The sequence below is a fragment of the Melanerpes formicivorus genome, unplaced genomic scaffold (assembly GCF_026170545.1).
Source record: "Melanerpes formicivorus ecotype bairdi unplaced genomic scaffold, bMelFor1.0.p_v2 SCAF_1, whole genome shotgun sequence".
Taxonomy (NCBI): domain Eukaryota; kingdom Metazoa; phylum Chordata; class Aves; order Piciformes; family Picidae; genus Melanerpes; species Melanerpes formicivorus.
In genome coordinates, this window is record NW_027142353.1 from 18140812 (window position 1) to 18160573 (window position 19762).

The window sequence follows — 19762 nt, forward strand, 5'->3', positions numbered from 1 at the left end:
TGATCATTACAAATCTCAAGATGTCGTCTGAAAGAATCCGATTTTAAAAAAAACTATTCTGTAAAGAAAACTCAGTCAAGAGTTTAAACACTTAAGCCAAGTGGATCCAGTTTACATTTCCAGAAGTTTTAGGATTGTTTTAGTTGACATGCATATACACAACTTTAGACAGCCTGAGCACACATGAAAAAGGTTTCCTTTAAACCGAGTGGTTTTATACAAGTTTTAGAAAACAAGCAAGAATCTAGATAAATACAAGTGTGACAGGGAAGAAAACCCTTCCACTGTGTCAATGCCCTCATCTACTCACAAAAAGTAGTAGGCAGAAGGCTGAGAAATACCAGTGTACACAGCATCGCTGATAGGGGTCTGCAGAAGACAGTTGTTTTTAATATCTCAAATAATGTATGATAACAACTTGCCTCTCCAAAGAGGGGTTTTCTCCCTAAGAAAACTCAATTCAGTGTCAGCTAAAGACAGTTGCATAAGTAAACAGAATTAGACATGTTTTTGCCACTGATCATCTGCAAATTCAGCTTAAGCTGTAAAGAAAGAGGTTTCGAAGAAAATAAAATACTTACTGGCTTGTGCAACAATGTTTGTATTCCTCCTCAGCATAGCAGCAGCAGTTTCTGATAAGGTCACAATTACTTCAAGTGCCAACTGACGCTGCATATTACTGAGACTGGTATCTGCACACAACTACAATCCAGAAGGTCAGAACAAATGATTAGAAGCTTTGGGGTGGAAGAGTGATTTAAAAACAAATTAAAATAAAACTAACATTCCTAGCTTTACCTTCAGACTTAGTTGCAATGTAGATTCTAAATGTGCTCGTAAATACTTCGGAGCAGAATCTGCGATTTCTACAAGAGATTTCAAGACTGAATCATCATTTTCATAGCAGGACTCATTTACAACCTATAAAGAGAGAAGATGAAGGCAAGATTAAACAAAAACAGACACCAATATGAATAGAACCATTGTTACAGAAGAAATTTGATTAACTGTATTGTTTCTTGTGGCTTAAGGCTTCAACTAATGCTAAACAAGAACTTACCAGAGTAAACATTTTGATAAAACTAATGCTGCTAACAAAGAATTCAGCAGATTCAAATAGACGTAAGAAGATAAGGACCAAGGAGACAATTCCAAGGAATGAAGTAACTTCAGAAGGCAGCCAGCCCAACAACAGTGAAAACCAGTTAACAAATCACTTGAGATGATGGGTGAGAAGAGTGTAATTAAGAGGTATGAATTGGGATAGGACTCACTCTCCTGAGGCACCCAGCTTAAACCATAACCTGAGAACTCATGAAAGGCCAATTGGAGTCCTTCACTTGGACTTTCCATTTTCAGCAGGATCCTGGGGTGGGACTCTGCTAGGGTAGCTGGTGTGCATGAATTCAAACAGAGAATATGCAGTTATGCATATTCTCCAAGTTAAGGTTCACTATGTTAAATATTGTTAATTTTGACCATAAATTTAAATGTAATAGAGTAGATGGAAAAAATTAAGGTCACATATCATACTATGTTTTGACAAGCACTGCTTCAAAATCCATTTACAAATAACAGGAATCTCAGGATTAAATAATTTATGTTTTTCCAGACAGCTCTGAAGAGCCACCAAATTAGAGTACATCTTTCAGCCTTTAGTCACAATACACAAGAAAAGGCCGGGGGCGGGGGGTGTGTGTGTGTGTGTTGAATAAAAAACATCAAGCTTTTGAAAGTATCTATCCTAATCCATAGCTACATTTTGAAAAGTAAACACATTTTTGGAGCTTAGAAAGGAAATTTCATTAACAGAGTATTTGATGTCTTCCTATGTAGGGACATTTTTCCAAGTCAACACTTGGTTGGTTTTTTTTAACCTTAGGTCTAGAATCCAGCACTTCTATAATGCCCAAAGAGCTCACACTTATAAAATAGAAGCAGTATCTTCTAGTATCAGAAATATTATGGAAAAATGAACCAAAACCAAAACACCCGCGCAAAATAAAAGAGAACCACCTGCCTTGGTCAAGGACCACTTGTCCTCTGATCCTGGCAAAGGATAACATAATATTTACTGGAAGTTTCTGTAAAACTTTTTTACACCTAATGCAACTTTGATAGTCTTTTAAAGCAAAACTAGGTTTCTGAAGAAAGAATTTCTAAGTGGACAATGAGCTCTAAAAGGCAGAAGCACTTTTCTGTAGCATTGAACACTAACCACAGAAGACAACTGAAGTCCCCAGCTGCTTTTACCTCCACTGTAAGTTAAATCTTTTGAATACAACCTTCAGCTTTTAGAATCATAGAATCAATAAGGTTAAAAGAGACCTCAAAGATCATCAAGTCCAACCTGTCACCCAAGACCTCATGACTACTAAACCATGGCACCAAATGCCACATCCAATCCCCTCTTGAACACCTCCAAGGATGATGACTCCACCACCTCCCTGAGCAGCCCATACAAATGGCTAACAACTCTCTCTGTGAAGAACTTTCACCTCACCTTAAGCCTAAACTTCCCCTGGCACAGCTTGAGACTGTGTCCTCTTGTTCTGGTGCTGGTTGCCTGGGAGAAGAGACCAACCCCCTCCTGGCTACAACCACCCTTCAGGTAGTTGTAGATAGCAATAAGGTCTCCCCTGAACCTCCTCTTCTCCAGGCTAAACAATCCCACCTCCCTCAGCCTCTCCTCACAGGGCTTATGCTCAAGGCCTCTCACCAGCCTTGTTGCCCTTCTCTGGACATGCTCAAGAGTCTCAATGTCCTTCTTAAATTGAGGGGCCCAGAACTGGACACAGGACTCAAGGGGTGGCCTAACCAGTGCTGAATACAGGGGCACAATGACTTCCCTGCTCCTGCTGGCCACACTATTCTTGATACAGACCAAGATACCATTGGTCTTCTTGGCCACCTGGGCACCCTAATGGCTCATGTTCAGCCACCTGTCAATCAGCAACCCCAGGTCACTTTCTGCCTGGCTGCTCTCCAGCCACTCTGACCCCAGCCTGTAGCACTGCATGGGGTTGTTGTGGCCAAAGTGCAGCACCTGGCACTTGGACTTGTTGAATGTCATCATGTTGGACTCTGCCCATCTGTCCAGCTTGTCAAGGTCCCTTTGGAGAGCCCTCCTACCCTCTGATTGATCAACATCTGCTCCCAACTTGATGTCATCTACAAATTTACTGATGACTGACTCAATCCCCTCATCCACATCATCAATAAAGATACTGAACAGGATGGGACCCAGCACTGATCCCTGGGGGACACCACTAGTGACTGGCTGCCAGCAGGATGTGGCACCATTCACCACCACTCTCTGGGCACAGCCCTCCAGCCAGTTCCTAACCCAGCAGAGTGCTGCCATGCAAGCCATAGGGTGCTAGCTTGGCCAGGAGAATGTTGTGGGGAATGGTGTCAAAGGCCTTGCTGAAGTCCAGGTAGACTACATCCACAGCCTTCCCCACATCCACCAGGCAGGTCACCTGATCATAGAAGGAGATCAGGTTGGAGAGGCAGGACCTGCCCTCCCTAAATCCATGGTGGCTGGACCTGATCCCTTGGCCATCCTTCAAGTGTGCAGTGATTGCCCCCATGGTGACCTGCTCCATAATTTTCCCTGGCACTGAGGTCAGGCTGACTGGCCTGTAGTTTCCAGGTTCCTCCATCCGACCCTTATTGTGGATGGGCATCACAATGGTCAGTTTCCAGTCATCTGGGACCTCTCTGGTGAGCCAGGACTGGTGGTAAGTGTTGAAGAGAGGCTTGGCCAGCTCATCTGCCAGCTCTCTCAGCACCCTAGGATGGATCCCTTGCGGTCCCATGGACTTGTGAGTATTCAAGTGGCTCAGCAAGTCCCAAACTAATTCCTTGTGGATTTCAGGGGTACTACACTGCTCCCTGACCCCATCTACCAGTTCAGGAGGCCAGGTATCCTGGAGACCTCCTGCCTTATTGTTGAAAATGGAGGCAAAGAAGGTATTTAGAACCTCAGCCTTTTCCTCACCTTTAGTTACAATGTTACCCTCCAGGTCCAATAAGGAGTGGAGGTTCCTCTTGCCCCTCTTTTTAGCATTAATATGTTTATAAAAATGCTTTTTATTGTCTTTCACAGAAGTGGCCAGCTTAAATTTAACTGGGCTTTTGTCTCTCTAATTTTTCTCCTACATGATCTACCAACATCCTTAAATATATCACCAGTTGCCTCTCCCCCTTTCCAAAGGCGATACACCCTCTTTTTTTCCCATAATTCCTTCAAGAGCTGCTTGCTCATCCAGGCTGGTCCCCTTCCCAGTCACCTTTGGTTCTGAAAGTTCAGCTTCTGGCATAACCATTAGAAATATCGCACTGGAAGGACTGAATTGTCAAAGTCTTATATTTGGCTTTTTTTAACATATCAATATTTCAGCAAAATAAACTTCAACAGCAACCAAAAAATATCAAACTGGCTCCAAAGGTCCTTTATGACTATTCTAACACATCCCATTTCCTATTTACATACTCAGATCTTCGTATCTATCTTGTGTTACCATAGCCTGAAAATCACTGGAGGTGTTTAGGAAGAGACTTGATGGGATGCTTGGTGCCATGGTTTAGCTGATGAGATAGCGTTGGATAATAGGTTGGACTTGATCTCAAAGGTCTCTTCTAACCTGGTTAATTCTATTCTATTCTAATCCAGCCTCAAAAATGTATGAAGCTTAAAAATGTATTTCATTCACAAGTTCCTAACTTACAAAACATTAAAGATCATCTGTCCAGATAATTGTTCTTACTCTGTAAGTCTTTGTTCAGAGCAAGTCTATACTTTAAGACGAAAAGATAGAAGGTATCACAGGGCAATGAATTTCCCAATTACTGATTACCAGAAATCTCAAGCAGCCCACACTTAGAGTTCAACATCATGCTTAATTTCAAATCTATATGGTTTTGAGTTAAATACCTTACAGAGAATTTTAAGTCATTTGTCTAAGTAACACTGAATAAATTAATCAGCACTGATCTATTGTCCTTACAACCCTATCAGTTACCTTGTGTTTACAAAATTCCTCATCAGCTACTACTGTGTCTAACTGGTGACTAATGTCAGTCTAACCAAGATACAGTTAATCCAGGTCTCAGCAAAAGATGCTACACAAATTTGCAGAGCAGTAATTTACATCCAGTTACAGTTGGTATAGACAGTAATGGCACACTATTATTTTGGTGGTTTCTTACCTGCAATATTCCAGGTAGCAAGTCTGAAAAGTGTTTAAGAAGAGGAAGATTGTGCTCATTAGCAAGGACAAATGCAGCTGCTGCTCTAGCAGACAGAGTCTTGATCTAGAAGACAGGCAGGATTGAAGAAAGAAATGTGAAGAACTGATAATGAGACACGTCTCTGTTTTCTTTTAAAAAGACTACATTTTGTACTCCCACTTCATTTTTAACATGAGATTTTACATCTTACTTCAAATTAAGGTAAAGCAATAATGAAGACAACAGAATCACAGAATTGTCTAGACTGGAAAAGACCTGTAAGATCATTGAATAAAGTCAGAGATCTTCAGCATCTAAGTCCTCCACAATACAGAAAATACTTATCACATTACTCAGGGATACGTATTCCCTCAGGTTTGGTTTTGCTTTTGTTTATTTTGGTGGTTTAGGTTGTGGGGTTTTTAAACAAAACAAAAAGTAATTTGAAAAAACATTCTTTTCAACTTCCAACCCAGTTTCATATGTATGTGCAAGTGTCAAAATCATGTTTTTCAAGTAGATCTATGATCCAAGTGTTCAAAACTTGATTCTTTAAAGGCATGGCTTGTGGTACTTTAGAAAAGTGTTACATAGTTGTCTTTCAAAGGTCAGAAAAAGTAACCCATGGGGGAGCAGTGAACTGAACCCATATACAACAGCAGGGCTTCCTGTCATTGCCCAGTATTTTCAACAAGAGGAAAACTTGCCAAGTACAACTCTCGGCACATACCAATAACCTGAAACCTTCCAGACATGCGAGGCTTGATAAGATACCCTCACAGCAAACCACACACAAGCAGTTCAAGGAGCTGCCATATGCTTAGAGCTTTGATACATATTGTGTAAAGACACTATGTATCTCTACTGTCAAGCACAAGAGCCAAAAAGAGAGCTTGAAGATTTTGACCCTTCATGCTGCTGGTTAAAAAGACCTGGCTCTGCTTGGGGCCACCCACATGGAATCATAGAATAGTTTGGGTTGGAAGGAATGTTTAAAGGCTATCTAATCCAAGCCCCCTGCAGACATCAGGCCAACTGCAACTTGAACAGGTGGATCAGAGCTTCAGATAACTTCATGTTGAATGGTTCCAGGGATGGGATATCTACCACTTCTCTGGGCTATGTTGGCCAGTGTCTCACAGTTAGGTTTCTGAGCCTAAGCAGTGTAAATGAGAGCCAGTCAGTCAGCTTCAGGACCATAAGGTTTGACTCTTCTGTTTTGCAGCAGGCATAGTCAAAACTCCAGCTGTACAATCAGCTTTATGTAATGAACTTCTCTGGTTAGAATATATGGTTTGTTTAACTTTTATGTTTGAGATTAATAAGTTTCTATACTCAGGACATATTAAAAAACAAAACCCAAAGATCTTACTGATGGATGCTCTTGATCTTGCATACATTGAACAAGCATTCTCTTAATGACCTCCAAATAGTGTTGCTGCTGATTCCCAAAAATCCCAGGAAAATTCCTAAGGATAAGAAAAGACTAAAACATTAGTTAAAACTCACACAGTTTAACTTGACAGAATAAATTCATTATTGCTTGTTAATTCAGTTGTGAATGTTTTTCCTGTATTCTACAAACATGGTTTATCTAACCTGCAAAAATGTAACAAAGTCTAAAAGCTCACCAGAAGATATGTAGAGCAGCCTCACGCAGTCCCACGTTCTGAGAGCTGACAGAGTCAAATAAGAATTTCAGAACTTCTGGCCACTGGTTGTTGCCATCTTCATCTAGATTAAATACAAAGTTTTAGGATAAGCAAACATAAGACTGGTTAGACCTCAGTTGTGCAGGTGCACTACTAAAATCAATTTTAAAAAAAACAATCTGAAGAGGTGACCAAGTCACAGTGTAAAATATGGCTGAAATGTTAAATCTAAAATCACTCAGGAAAAGCTGAGGCTTTCTATTTACTGGCATGTAACAGCACTTCAAAGAGAAACTGATGCAGATGCCCAGTGTAACATTTATGAGAAATTAAACAAACCTGGATTTCTAAGTCATAATATAATCTCACCTAACCTCAATCAATTTAAAGAGCAGAGTTATTTTTATCTGATTAAGTCTAAGGTAAACAAATATGGCTTATTTTAAACCATGAAATTAGTAGATAATGTGCAAATGTCTGCATAAGACTAGAGAACAAGAGATGAAAACAACTACTATCAAGATACACAAACATTTTACCAGAATATCAGCTTATATAAAGTACCTATTAAGTTCCTGGCCAACTCAGCAACAATGTCACAGATTTTTTTCCTCATACTGGATTGTGTTTCCAACTGAATAATCAGTAGCAATCCACTTTTGATGGAGGTCTGATCATCAACTGAGAGAGCTGGATAAATTTCTTCAAAAGCCGAAGACAAAAGACGCCTTAAAAGGACTGCTGCCATTTGTCTTGCCTATTGAGGAAGAAAGTTTGTTAGTGTTTTGATATGATAATCACACTTTCATGAGGATGAAGGCAACTGACATTCTTACGAATGATCAGTCTTTACTGTGTAAACCTTAGTGAATGGAATAGCTCTCAATTATCAGATGACCATTATGAGAGTAAGTAAAAACATAGCTAGGAAACCTCAGTTTACAATGATATTTCTAATAATTACAGCTCTTCAAAAGAAATAATCAAATTCACTAAGGCATTCAGCTTTTTTCTAGAGCTGAACCTCGGGGATACTGTGTGGTAAGTTACAAACTTGGCTGCACTACTGAAAGGTATTTAAAGCATGTTTTCTCTCTTTTAAATGGTTTGCTGAAAATTATAATCCAGACAGTTTGAGGGTTTTTTCAGATTAACAAGAGACAATGGACAACTTTGACAAATAACTTGCTTCACTTTCTCAAACAACCAAACTTCATGCTAAAGATTCAGGAAACTTAGAATTAGATTTTGGCAGATAAAATCCTAATCTAAACAACAAAAAAAAATCCAGATATTTCAGCTTTTTGCACACCTATGATGAATTGTTTTTCTTCAAACTTGGATCTGAGCATAGGAACCTCAATACCACACATTGTAATCTACTATGCTTTCTGCTTGTGTACAGCAATTCTACAACAGTACCATTTACATATAAGAACTAGAAGCAAAATACATGATTAAGTAATTCAACATTTATAGACCACCACATGCAGTGATGATATAAAGACAGATAAAGCACTTTGAATAACTTAATAAATAGGATGGTCACTATCCAGTGTTTCCAGGACAAAAAGCAATTAAAAACCAGCACCACAAATTTCTAAAGTTTAACACATGTAACAAAACCTTGCATGTTAAATCTTCACCAAACACAAAAAATCCAATGCAACATGCACTCCTTCCTCCCCCCACCCCCAACATATTCTTACTTAACATGTACTTGCACAAATGCCAGCTTCATATATAACAAGCTTTTGGAATTAAAAATTTGTTAGTTCTGCTGCTCCTTGACTAAGTCCAATTTCCAAAAGCTCTCAACTATATTGATACAGCATAATCTATAGATAAGAAACAAAATGATGCGAAGTCTCAACTTCAAACATGCCCTGTAAAAATCAGGTATTGCTAGAATATCACCCAAGAAATTATTCTTATGTTCTGCAGACTTCAGACTCTCTTTCTCCAATTTACCCATCTCTCTTCTATACAGCTAAAGAGTTACACATATCAAGTGTCTCTATATTAACAGAAGGGAGTGACTAGAATTGGACTTTAATCTAGATCATTGCCTCTTCAACAGCTCCAATGTGGATCAAAGCCACCACATATGTAGGTTTAGGGCTGCAGTTCCCATCATAGGCCAAGGTTCTATAGCAATAGGTCACCAAACAGGGAACATGAGTTAGGAAGGAGAAAGACTTCCTCCACTGCCTCTGAGAATCCCAACAACTTTAAATGGTACCGTATCTTTCTTTCTGCCATCCCTAGAAGTATCCATACTGAGAAAGATTAAACTTTTCATTCATACAGTGAATTTGCATAGGAGAATCCCTGATTGATGAGCACGTTTGCTGGGACTAAACAAGGCACAAACTGATGCAGTATCTTCTCTCAGGGCATCATCTTTTTACACATATTCTGACATCTGACAATGACTGAACTCACATTACATTGATTCCTTTCCTAAGTAATAATAGGTGGCAAGATAGAAAATAGATTGTTTTCATAGAGCACAAAGTCTCAGAAAAGGATTTCCACCTCTGAGGAGTTTAATTTAAAATATTAGAAGGCTGAAAAACACAGACTGATTGCTAAGTAAAAATGCAAGTATCGTGGCATTAAGATACATACAAGATCAGCACAACGTGGATTAGCTCCTGGTTACCATTGATACCTTAGAAAACAAAATTAATCCCACATTACCTAAATCAAATTGAAATATTTAAAGAAGTTAAAGTAGCAAGTGACTTCTAATAATAAATGACATATTTTCCTCAGAAGATAATTCACCTATATATGAAAATAACCATTGTCAATTTAATTACGATGAAGATGAACATGGCTGGATTAATGGTAGCTCTGGAGCTATTTCTTCTGTTTTAAGAAAGAAAGCTTGCATTTTTCACATACCCCAAAGACTCTTTTATACTTGTGTATTACAAGATACATAGCTACACAAGCATTTTAAAATCCTGCAACTTAGTAGCCACAGCTTTTAATGAGAACAGGAACAATATGAAGTGCACATCCTCGAAGAACTAGCATCTACCAATGAAACGTTAAAAAAAAGCAGAATTCTCTCCTAGCATTGGCTGTTTCTGCACATCTAAATTACTGAGGTGCTCACATACAACTAGACTGTCTAAAGATATTAATATAGTCAAATTTCAATATAGCACTTTTTAATAGAGTTTGTAGTGCTTTTAAATTGTTCTAGGATTTTTCAGATGATGGAAACAAGGCACAAGAAGAAAACCAACTTGAGTGGAGCAGCAGCAGAATTATCAACAGAGATATGTTCTCCATTGGCATTTAAAGGGCCCAGGTAACCTTACATATTTTTGAAGAAAAATACTCATCTTGTATAGCATAGTCATAGCGATTTCCACTTTTATTTTACTGTTCACAGAACGTTAGGGGTTGGAAAAGACATTTGAAGATCTAGTCCAAACCTCTCACCAAAGCAAGTTTGCCTAAAGCAGGTTGTCCAGGACTGCACCCAGGCAGGCTGCAAATAATCTCCAGCGAAGGAGACTCCACCACCTCCCTGGGCAGCCTATTCCAGTGGTCTGTCAACCTCAAAGTAGCTTTTCCTTACATTCAGATGGAACTTCCCATGTTCCAATTTGTGCTCACTGCCCCGTATCCTGTTGCTGGACACCACCAAAATGAGATTGTCCACATCTTCTTGACACCCATCCTGTGAATATTTCTAAGTATTGGTAAGATCCTTTTAAGTGCTTAAGGGAGGAAAACACACATGGATGGAAGCAATCAAATTTAGGACATGGTCCAAAGATGGACTTGCACAACCTCAGGGATCCAGTCCCATGTGGAATTCAAGGCACACTGCCTAAGGTTGACATACAATTCAAAGGCAGAATTGTGGTGCATCAGAAGTTTTCAGACTAGGAAATGCAACTCCTTCATATAACAATATGGAGGGAGGGAATGGAAAGGTGAGAGCTCTTTAAGAAGGCTGTTGAGTACAGCAGAAACAGTTTTACACATTATTTTTTACTGTGTTTCACAGAACTCAAAATTAGTCAGCTGTTAATAAGAACACAATTGAAAACTACCAATCTTAGAGTACTCTTGGATTTGTTTTCTTCCTCATTAAAATGCAGGACTTCTATTCCTCTCTAACATTTAGATGGTAAATCAAAACTGTAAAGGAACAGCCTTTAGCTCCTGAGACACATTCTGAGAATAAAAATCAAGCTGTTTACATGTATCACCTTTCTGTCAACCCTTTAAAATGCAGTTCCATAGGAAGCAGAGACCTAACAGTGAGACTACACGCTCCGCAAGTTGGAGACTTGGGTTGAATTTCCTTCTCAGCCTGAGATGAACAAACCTACATATTACCTGCACAGAAGTGTTTTAACTACTAAGTCAGATGCTTCCTTCCACTTCTGTGAACAGTGTTACTCTGCTGTCAGGAAAGTGTAAATGAGAATAGAGAGAAAAGGTGATTATTTCCACAATTTAGGCATTTGGTTAGGAGAAAAAATATTGCAGTTTTTTAAAGACTTATTTCCAGTCTATCTTAATGTTGGGTTTTTTTTCCATGTCAAATTCAAGAGGTTCTGGGTGCAGGATGTGAATGCCTGTTTCTCTGTTGAAATGAACTACTAGGCTGCAGAGTCAGGATTTCACCAGGTGTCCAAATAGTCATATGAATCTTGTCTTCTATACAACACTGCAGCCCAGCCCCTGCAAACAGGATGGATTACTTTCTTCAGCCTAGTTGTCCTGGGATGGGGTAGAACAACACAGAATCTTCAGGATTAAGATGAATCTGAACTCAGCTTTTCCATAGCCTGGTCAAGGGATCTTTCAATTTTCAGGCTTCTTCCAGCAGCCTGTGTTTGGTGGTGTTGGTATATTTAATGTAATCTGAGGACATACCCAGTCCAAAGCCAAATCCACTGGTGACATATGCATTGTTCTGATCAACATTTGGATCTACATAAAACATATACAGACACAAAATGCCTAGCTGTTGATACCAGCACTATACTGTACATATACAGAATGCTTCCCTGCATGTTTACATGCAATGTCCATATCAAATACAGAGGCAACTTCATTTAGGCTCCAATTAGGCTACAATGCATTTGGATTTAAAAGCAAGAGAAGTTGCCTGCAGGTTTTATTAATAAGTATTTTCTGAGTCCAGCACCTTTGTCTATGTAAGTTATGAGCTAACATTTTAAATTCTTCTTCAATTTATCCATTGGAGGAGTTAAATGCCAAGTTACTCTACAAATGTTAACTTCTTGTGTCTTTGATATGAGTAACTTGTAGAGGTGAAAACTTTCCTTGCACATGATTAAGTTAAAAGTCAAGTAATTGGTGAGATTCTTAACAAGTTCTAGATTGGACTATTTCCTTAGCTGAGGCAAAGAGAATAAAATCAGTAAATACATGGAGCAAGTATTTACTTACAGAAGCATGATTTTGTTAACTCAGACTTATCAAATGTATTCAAAACAAGTCTGTGCAATGCCACTATGACTTCCAAGTCACACTATTATCTAATTGTCATACATGAACAGTGCTGTATTTTTAATTTTTCATGACAAATTTAAATATAGGAGGGACTGCTCTACAGCTTTCAATTGGTTGAAACATCTCAGAGGGACAAGAGAGAAAACTGCATAGCTTTTATGCAACCAGTTGCTATTATAATCTTGAAAGATTCTGTCAGAACAACACAGATAAGGATCAGTAAGCTGATCCTTTTTGGGCATTAAAAAGCACAAATACCCTCTACCGCTAAATTGAATACAATCTACCAGAAGAGATCACTATCCAAAACGAAACAGCACACTTATGCTCTCCATAAAGTATCCTTCAGAAATTCTACATGCTACGTCTTTCTGCTGAAGAGAAGAGACCACCATCCACCTGTCTACAACCTCCCTTCAGGTAGTTGTAGAGAGCAAGGAGGTCACCCCTGAGCCTCCTCTTCTCCAGGCTGAGCAATCCCAGCTCCCTCACTCTTTCCTCATAGGGCTTGTGTTCCAAACCCCTCACCAACTTTGTTGCCCTTCTCTGGACTTGTTCCAGCAAGTCAACATCCTTCCTAAACTGAGGGGCCCAGAACTAGACACAGGACTCAAGGTGTGGCCTAACCAGTGCAGTACACAGGGGCAGAATGACGTCCCTGCTCCTGCTGGCCACACTGTTCCTGATGCAGGCCAGGATGCCATTGGCCCTCTTGGCTGCCTGGGCACACTGCAGGCTCATGTTCAGCCTACCATCGATGAGTACCCCCAGGTTCTTCACTCTGCATATCCAAGTGAATAGTAGTTTTACCAATAAGTACTATACCCGATTGTTAAAGTATGTGAGCCTTTATGAAATTAAGGAATAACCAAAAGACACACTTACTATATGCTCACAGAAAAAAAAAAAAAATATTCTTATACTGCTCTCTATTCATTCTGTAACACTGCTAGATGACTCAACGACCATATCCTCCCCAAATTGGATGAAATACAAAAGTCATTTGAATAACACATAAAAAACAACTACAATCTTATCACCCCCCAATTCTGATTTAAGAATCACAAAGAGTTTCAGATGATACAAAAGTTTATCATATTTAGGTACAGGATCCCTAAATGGAAAGCATTTCTCAATTGTAACTTTAAGGAACATCACAGTAACAGCCATACATTAGTTAGATTGAGACATACCTCCTCAGCAGCTGCAGTATTCCTCATTGCTTGTAGGAGAAATGTGATCTTTCTTTGTCCAGGAATACTTTCATAAGCCTCCTGCATAAGAAGGAATGCAGTTCATTGTAAACAATTACTAGAAAGCATAACAAATTGACTTTCCTTTTAAACAACTTTGGTATTCATGCAATCAATAGAAAACAACATAGCAAAAAAAACCCCAAAAACATAAAATCAAAACCTACCAGAATAAAAGTTTCTGACCCATTTAAAAATCACAAGTCTTAGACCTATCACATTGGAATGATCTACAGATGCATTACCGGCCACTTAAGAGAAGTAAGAAATAAAACAAATAGAACACACATCCTCCTGGAAATCCATCATAGCTTCTATCACATCAGAGACCTAAGAACACTGGAAGCCTAAGACTGAACAACAACTGACAGGTTAATAACAACTGATAGTCAAATCAGTCAGGGTTTTTGGAACCTTTTTACAGCCTCTACAACATCATGTGGCAGTCACTCATCAACTGATTTTGAATAAGAAGTTTTAATTTTAAAACTCCTGTCTAAAGAAAGAAAGAAAGACTATTTAGTCTGCCTCCTAATAAAGGGTGAAGCCTGCTAAAATGGCAAGTGTAGCAGGAAGTTCAGTTACATTGTCTTACATGCTTCTAGCATGGAATTCATTCTGAACGCTCCCCTGTGCTAGTGGAAGACTACTTTGCTGACTCCACTCATCTTACTACCAGCCTTGGCTACATCCCATCTATGTGGATCTTGAGGTGTCATCACCCAGTTCATCTTATACAGAGATAAAACTTTCTCACATAGAATTACTAACTTTCAGAACACATGCAAGAAATTATTTATTACCCAGACTTAGTACTCACGTTCTTCCAAATTTGACAGTTTTTAGAAGACCCTAAAATTACCAACGCAAAGTAAGTTTCTCTATCACAAGACAGACACAAGTAAGAAAAACAGGCTTTTATAGTCAACAGATGACATTCCAATTTAATATGAAAGAAGATGAATTAACCAAATTTCAGCAAACTGGTCAGAGTACGCTACAAGTGTGGTAGTAGAATAGAACAGAATTAACCAGGTTAGAAAAGATCTCTCAGATGACAAAGTCCAACCTATCATCCAACACTATCTAATCAACTAAACCTTGGCACCAAGCACCCCATCCAGTCTCTCCCTAAACACCTCCAGTGACGGTGGCTCCACCACCTCCCCAAGCAGCCCATTCCAATGGCAATCACTCTTTCTATAAAGAACTTCTTCCTAACATCCAGCCCAAACTTCCCCTGGTGCAACGTGAGACTAAGTTCTCTTGTTCTGATGCTGGCCACCCAGGACAAGAGACCACCCCCCTCCTGGCTACAACCTCCCTTCAGGTACTTGTAGACAGCAAGAAGGTCTCCCCCGAGCCTCCTCTTCTCCAGACTAAGCAATCCCAGCTCCCTCAGCCTCTCCTCACAGGGCTTGTGCTCTAAACCCCTCATCAGCTTTGTTGCCCTTCTCTGGACACATTCCAGTAACTCAACATCTTTCCTAAACTGAGGGGCCCAGAACTAGACACAGGACTCAAGGTGTGGCCTAACCAGTGGGGTGTACAGGGGCAGAATGACCTCCCTGCCCATGCTGGCCACACTGTTCCTGATACAGGCCAGGATGCCATTGGCCTTCTTGGTTGCCTGGGCACACTGCAGGCTCATGTTCAGCCTACTATCAACCAGTACCCCTAGGTCCCTTTCTGCCTGGCTGCTCTCCAGCCAAGTAGATACATAGATCTACATACACAAAAAAAACAGAGTTAGGTGACTAGACTTCCCTCCCCTACTTCAGTTTTTCCTATTTTCACTACATCCCTACTCAAACAGGGTATGATTCCATATCATGATCAAGTAATTTTCAATAGAACACCCCTCCATCCTAATTTCAATGACCAGACCTGTTAGAAACAACTCAAGTCTGTCTCCTTCAGTTCCTTTTCTCATTCTTACTGTTTTTCATTTCATAGTATCATTCAGGGTTGGAAGGGACCACAAGGATCATCTAGTTCCAATCCCCCTGCCATGGGCAGGGACACCCAAATTTGACACAAGTGAAAACCTGCTTTCCAGTTTACCTATTGCTATTTGAAAGTAGTTTTCAATACTGCTTTCCAACAGTAAGTACACTTAAAAAAAAAAAAATCCTTGATTGGACTATGTAGACGTTTAAGACAAATCAGAAGACCTAGATGATTTTAGTTAGTAGGTACTACAAAGGCTATCCAATACTTGCATCCAAAGAGATAATGCTTCAAGAAAAGAACCTCTTAAATAAAACAAAACGTTAATCTAGCTACACTATACAGAGACAGTTTTGTGTTTCTAAGTACAAATCCATTAATCTGCCATGAAGAAGGCTGAGCTGGGTTCTTCACAGCCATGCATGGTGGAAGAATAAGAGACAACAGGCGTAAACGGAAAAAATTAAGTTCTGATTGGACAGAGGTTCAGACCTCTTTCTTCTAATGAGGACAGTCATGCAGGAGCAGAGCTTGTGCAGTCCCCACTTTTAGAGGTTTTTAAGACTCAGCAGGACAAAGCCCTGAATGACCTGCTCTGACCTGACAACTAACACTGCTTTGTGCAGGAGATTGCACTACAGACTTCCTGAGGACTCTTCCATTCTGAGTGATCCTAAATTATAAAAATTCTTGCAATACACCTTAGAAATATGTAGAAACCAACATCAGATTTAGTACAGCTAAGTAAAACTGTTACTACTTGCTTGCATTTGCATACAAAATAACAGACTTTAAAAGCTTGGTAATCTATCATGACAATTAAGGTTTCTCATTCCAACTGACCCTAGCGCATATGTATCTATGAAGATTTAAAAACAAACAAAAACTCCAAATCAATTCCAAGCAAGTTTATGCCAGTTGTAAGAATCTATAAGTTTTAGACTTCTTTTCCAAGAATCTTTTATCTCACATACATTATGACAGAGCTGTCCACTAAATCTGCCTTGTTACAACTTTAATAAAGTTCAAAAAGTTGTGAGAAATGTTGCTATGTTACATGCAGGGAGTTGAGAAGTGAAATAAATTCAGCTCCCAGCGAATGGCCTTCATCCCAGTTCTGTATTCAGGAATGTGAGAATAAGTCTTGCTGGTGTTTACAGCGATTCTGAACTTCACTAGTTTTCTTAAAAACAAACAAAATAACACCACCACCACCACAGAAAACTCATCCCTCCTTTTCATTCCTAAATTATATTTTAGAAAGTTTTCACTGCAGCATCAGGAACAATAATACATTTTATTCTTTGCCAAACAATGTGCTGAACTCTGCTGACCGCTCAAGTGATGAAAGCGATAAATACCCGATGCAGCCATGCAGTGGGGAATTCATGCAAAACCTAGACGGTAGTATTTAATTCAATGGGAGAGAATCCCCACTAGGCTTCACAATGGAGTCTTAAGCATGACAGAGAAAAAGAATTAACGTGGCTTACCCATGACAAAGAATTTTAGCTGAAGTAACACATCTGAAAAGTTTTTGCTGATAATAGAGAAACTCAGCATATTGAAAATGCTTCTTTTAGTGAAATACTTCTTAGCTGACGAAACACTTGAATAAACGGCCCACTCCGAAGTTAAAAACTAAACTACTGTGTGGCAACAGAAGAACAGCTCGGCTGGCCGGGGGGGCGTAGACCCTCTGTGAGGGCCTCTTCGGGGACGCTGAAAGGCGGCTACAAGTTCAGTCGACCCCCGGGACCAGGCGGAGCGCTTCAATCACGCCCCTCTGAGTGCCACACTCAGGGAAGGCGGACACCCTCCCCAATCTCCTTTGGAGCTCTCCGCTCCTGCTTCCGAGACAGCGAGGACCGGTCCCATAACCGGCCGCCGGCCTGTCCTCCCATTCCCGGCAGAACCGGGGCAGCGCTCCATCACGCCGGTCGGCCAGCCCGGGCGGAGCCAGCTGAGCCCCCGTCTCGCCCTGGGCTAGGGGGAGAAACAGCGCCCGGAGGTGCTCCGCGTTGCGCGGCGCGGGGGAGCGGACACGAGCAGGCCGAGGGCCGACAGATACCAGACACGCGGGGCCATCAAGGCGGGAACTAGAGGGGAAGGGGGGGCGGGGGGAAGCGAGACCCCTCGCGCCCTCACGCGCCAGCGGCTGGAGCTCGCGGCAATGGCTGGAGCGGCCCCCCCCGCGCTCCGACTGGGAGAACCGCCGCAACTGCCAGGCGCCCCCGCGCCCCACCATGAAGAACTGCCGCAAGCGCCCGGCGCCCCGGCCGAAGGAAAGGCCTGGACAGCCCCAGCAGCAGCTGGTGCCGCTGCTCACACGTGGGACTCAGCCGGCCCCGCCACCTCCCTCCCCCCCTTTCCTCCCTCCCTCCGGCAAGGTCTGAGAGGTCTGACAGGCCAGCTTGGCGCCCAGGGCCGGGTCAAGGCGGACACATTACCTCCGCCTGTTTCCGGACTGCATTGTCTGGGCTAAGCAGGTTGCCCAAGAGAAGATAGAACCGCTGTTGCTCCTGCTCCGCCGTCGCCGCCATTGCTATGAGAGGGAAAGAGAGCGAGGCCGGTCGGGCGGGGACAGGGAGGCGGGGAAGGGGAAAGCCGGCCTCGCCGTCAGCGGAGAGAGGGGGCGGAGCTGCAGTCGGAACGGTCGCCGCGCTCTGCTCCCGGCTTCCCTCTGGGACCGACCGCGCCAGCCGCGCTCTCGAACGCTCCCATTGGCTGTGACGCACGGGGCCTCGCCCTCGATTGGCTAGCCTTCTCTGTGACGTTCTGGAGACTCGAGGCGAGGGTGGAGAGTGGAAAGCGACTGAACAACTGTCCCTGAATGGACGTTTGTCTCCTCTTGTCTCATTGGTGCGCCTCCGAGCCGGAGTTGAGAGGCAGAGGCAGGGAAACGCCCAGAAGGGCACTCGCATTGGCGGGCGGTTCTAGCAATCTGGCCGGGATTGGTTAGAGGCACAGTAGGGCGGTGCGGGAAGGGAGGGGCCGCGCGGGGCTGGGTCAGGGTGGTGGGGGAGGGAAGGGAAAGGAAGTGGGGAGGGGGAAGGGGAGAGGAGAGGAGAAAGCGCGGGATATTGTAAGGCATCTCCTCGCTATGTGTCTGCATCTGGTTCTGTTGTTCGGTGACGTCGTCCCGCTCCTCTGTTCCCTGTCGTGTTCTTCCATTTGAAGGCGGCGTGGGGAGAGGTGCATCTGACTCCCCTCAGAGCCCTGCTCGGAGAAGCCCGTCGTTCGCCCACTAGGTGGGTCAGGGCATTAGGGCAGTGACCCAGCCGGGTCTCGGCTGCTGAGCGGCAGTTTGCTGAGGTCCGGGGGATGGGGGGCGGGGAGCGTGCTGATCATGAGTTCACACACCGCGAGAGGAACCGTTCAGCGGACGGCAGGCTGGTGGGATAGATGTGCATTACGAGTTTCACCTACAACCTTCGCATGGCAGGTGCACACAGAGTTTAAGTCATAAAGGTGTAGGATCCAATGCATAAGCCTGTTTTTTATACCTTTGTATGGGTTCTTGTCTAGCTCGGCTTCAAATGAGTCCAGTATCCCTCACGTTCCCCCACGTGTACATTGCTTTTGAGATGTTTTTTTTCAAAGCTATGTCAGTTCTCAAACAAAGGTCAGTAGTATGCTACATCCATGAATCCCAGGTATGTGATTTGAGTAGTCCCTGTATTCACGTGGCATACAGGGTTCATAAAGTGCACGGTGAGAAGCTGTTGGCAGGGCTTGTTGCCTCGGGGCATGCTGGCAGGATGTTGGGGGTTCAGCCATGAGACAGTGGCTGGCCCTATCTGGTACCAACTGGGTGGGCGTTGCAGCTGGGCCATGTCCAGGGGGTGCAAGCACTTTAAAAGCACAAGAGAGCAGCCAGCAAGCTGGTGGGGAAAAGAAAAACTTTTAAAATTAATCAAGAAAGAATCACAGGCAGAGTTAGATGATTTTGACCTGACAGGTCTGAAGGACTGAAATTGAAGACAAATTATGAAAGCAAGCATGCTTTCTAATGTGAAGTACTCTTCTGTAAATGTTCTCAGACCCTAACTATATGGATTAGGTGTTTACATCTTGTCAAAGATCCTGGAGGGCTTTTTGGTTGTGATCTTGAAATAAGCACAATTTTCCTGCCTTTCAGTCACCTGTGGTTTGTAT

General features: G+C 42.0%; 1 protein-coding gene across 1 annotated transcript in view; it reads right to left on the reverse strand.

Annotated features, from left to right (window-relative positions):
- The window catches only part of IPO5 (importin 5), a 45681-nt gene extending 27477 nt beyond the window's left edge, over positions 1–18204 (reverse strand). Inside the window, exons 1-8 of the mRNA XM_068167128.1 lie at positions 18055–18204; positions 13595–13675; positions 7452–7644; positions 6867–6969; positions 6608–6704; positions 5215–5319; positions 799–921; positions 582–702 (exon numbers count right to left, since the gene is read on the reverse strand). Coding sequence (XP_068023229.1) covers positions 582–702; positions 799–921; positions 5215–5319; positions 6608–6704; positions 6867–6969; positions 7452–7644; positions 13595–13675; positions 18055–18147 — 916 coding nt within the window. The 5' untranslated portion in view covers positions 18148–18204. The remainder of the gene's footprint in view (positions 1–581; positions 703–798; positions 922–5214; positions 5320–6607; positions 6705–6866; positions 6970–7451; positions 7645–13594; positions 13676–18054) is intronic.
- Positions 18205–19762: the final 1558 nt, after the last annotated feature.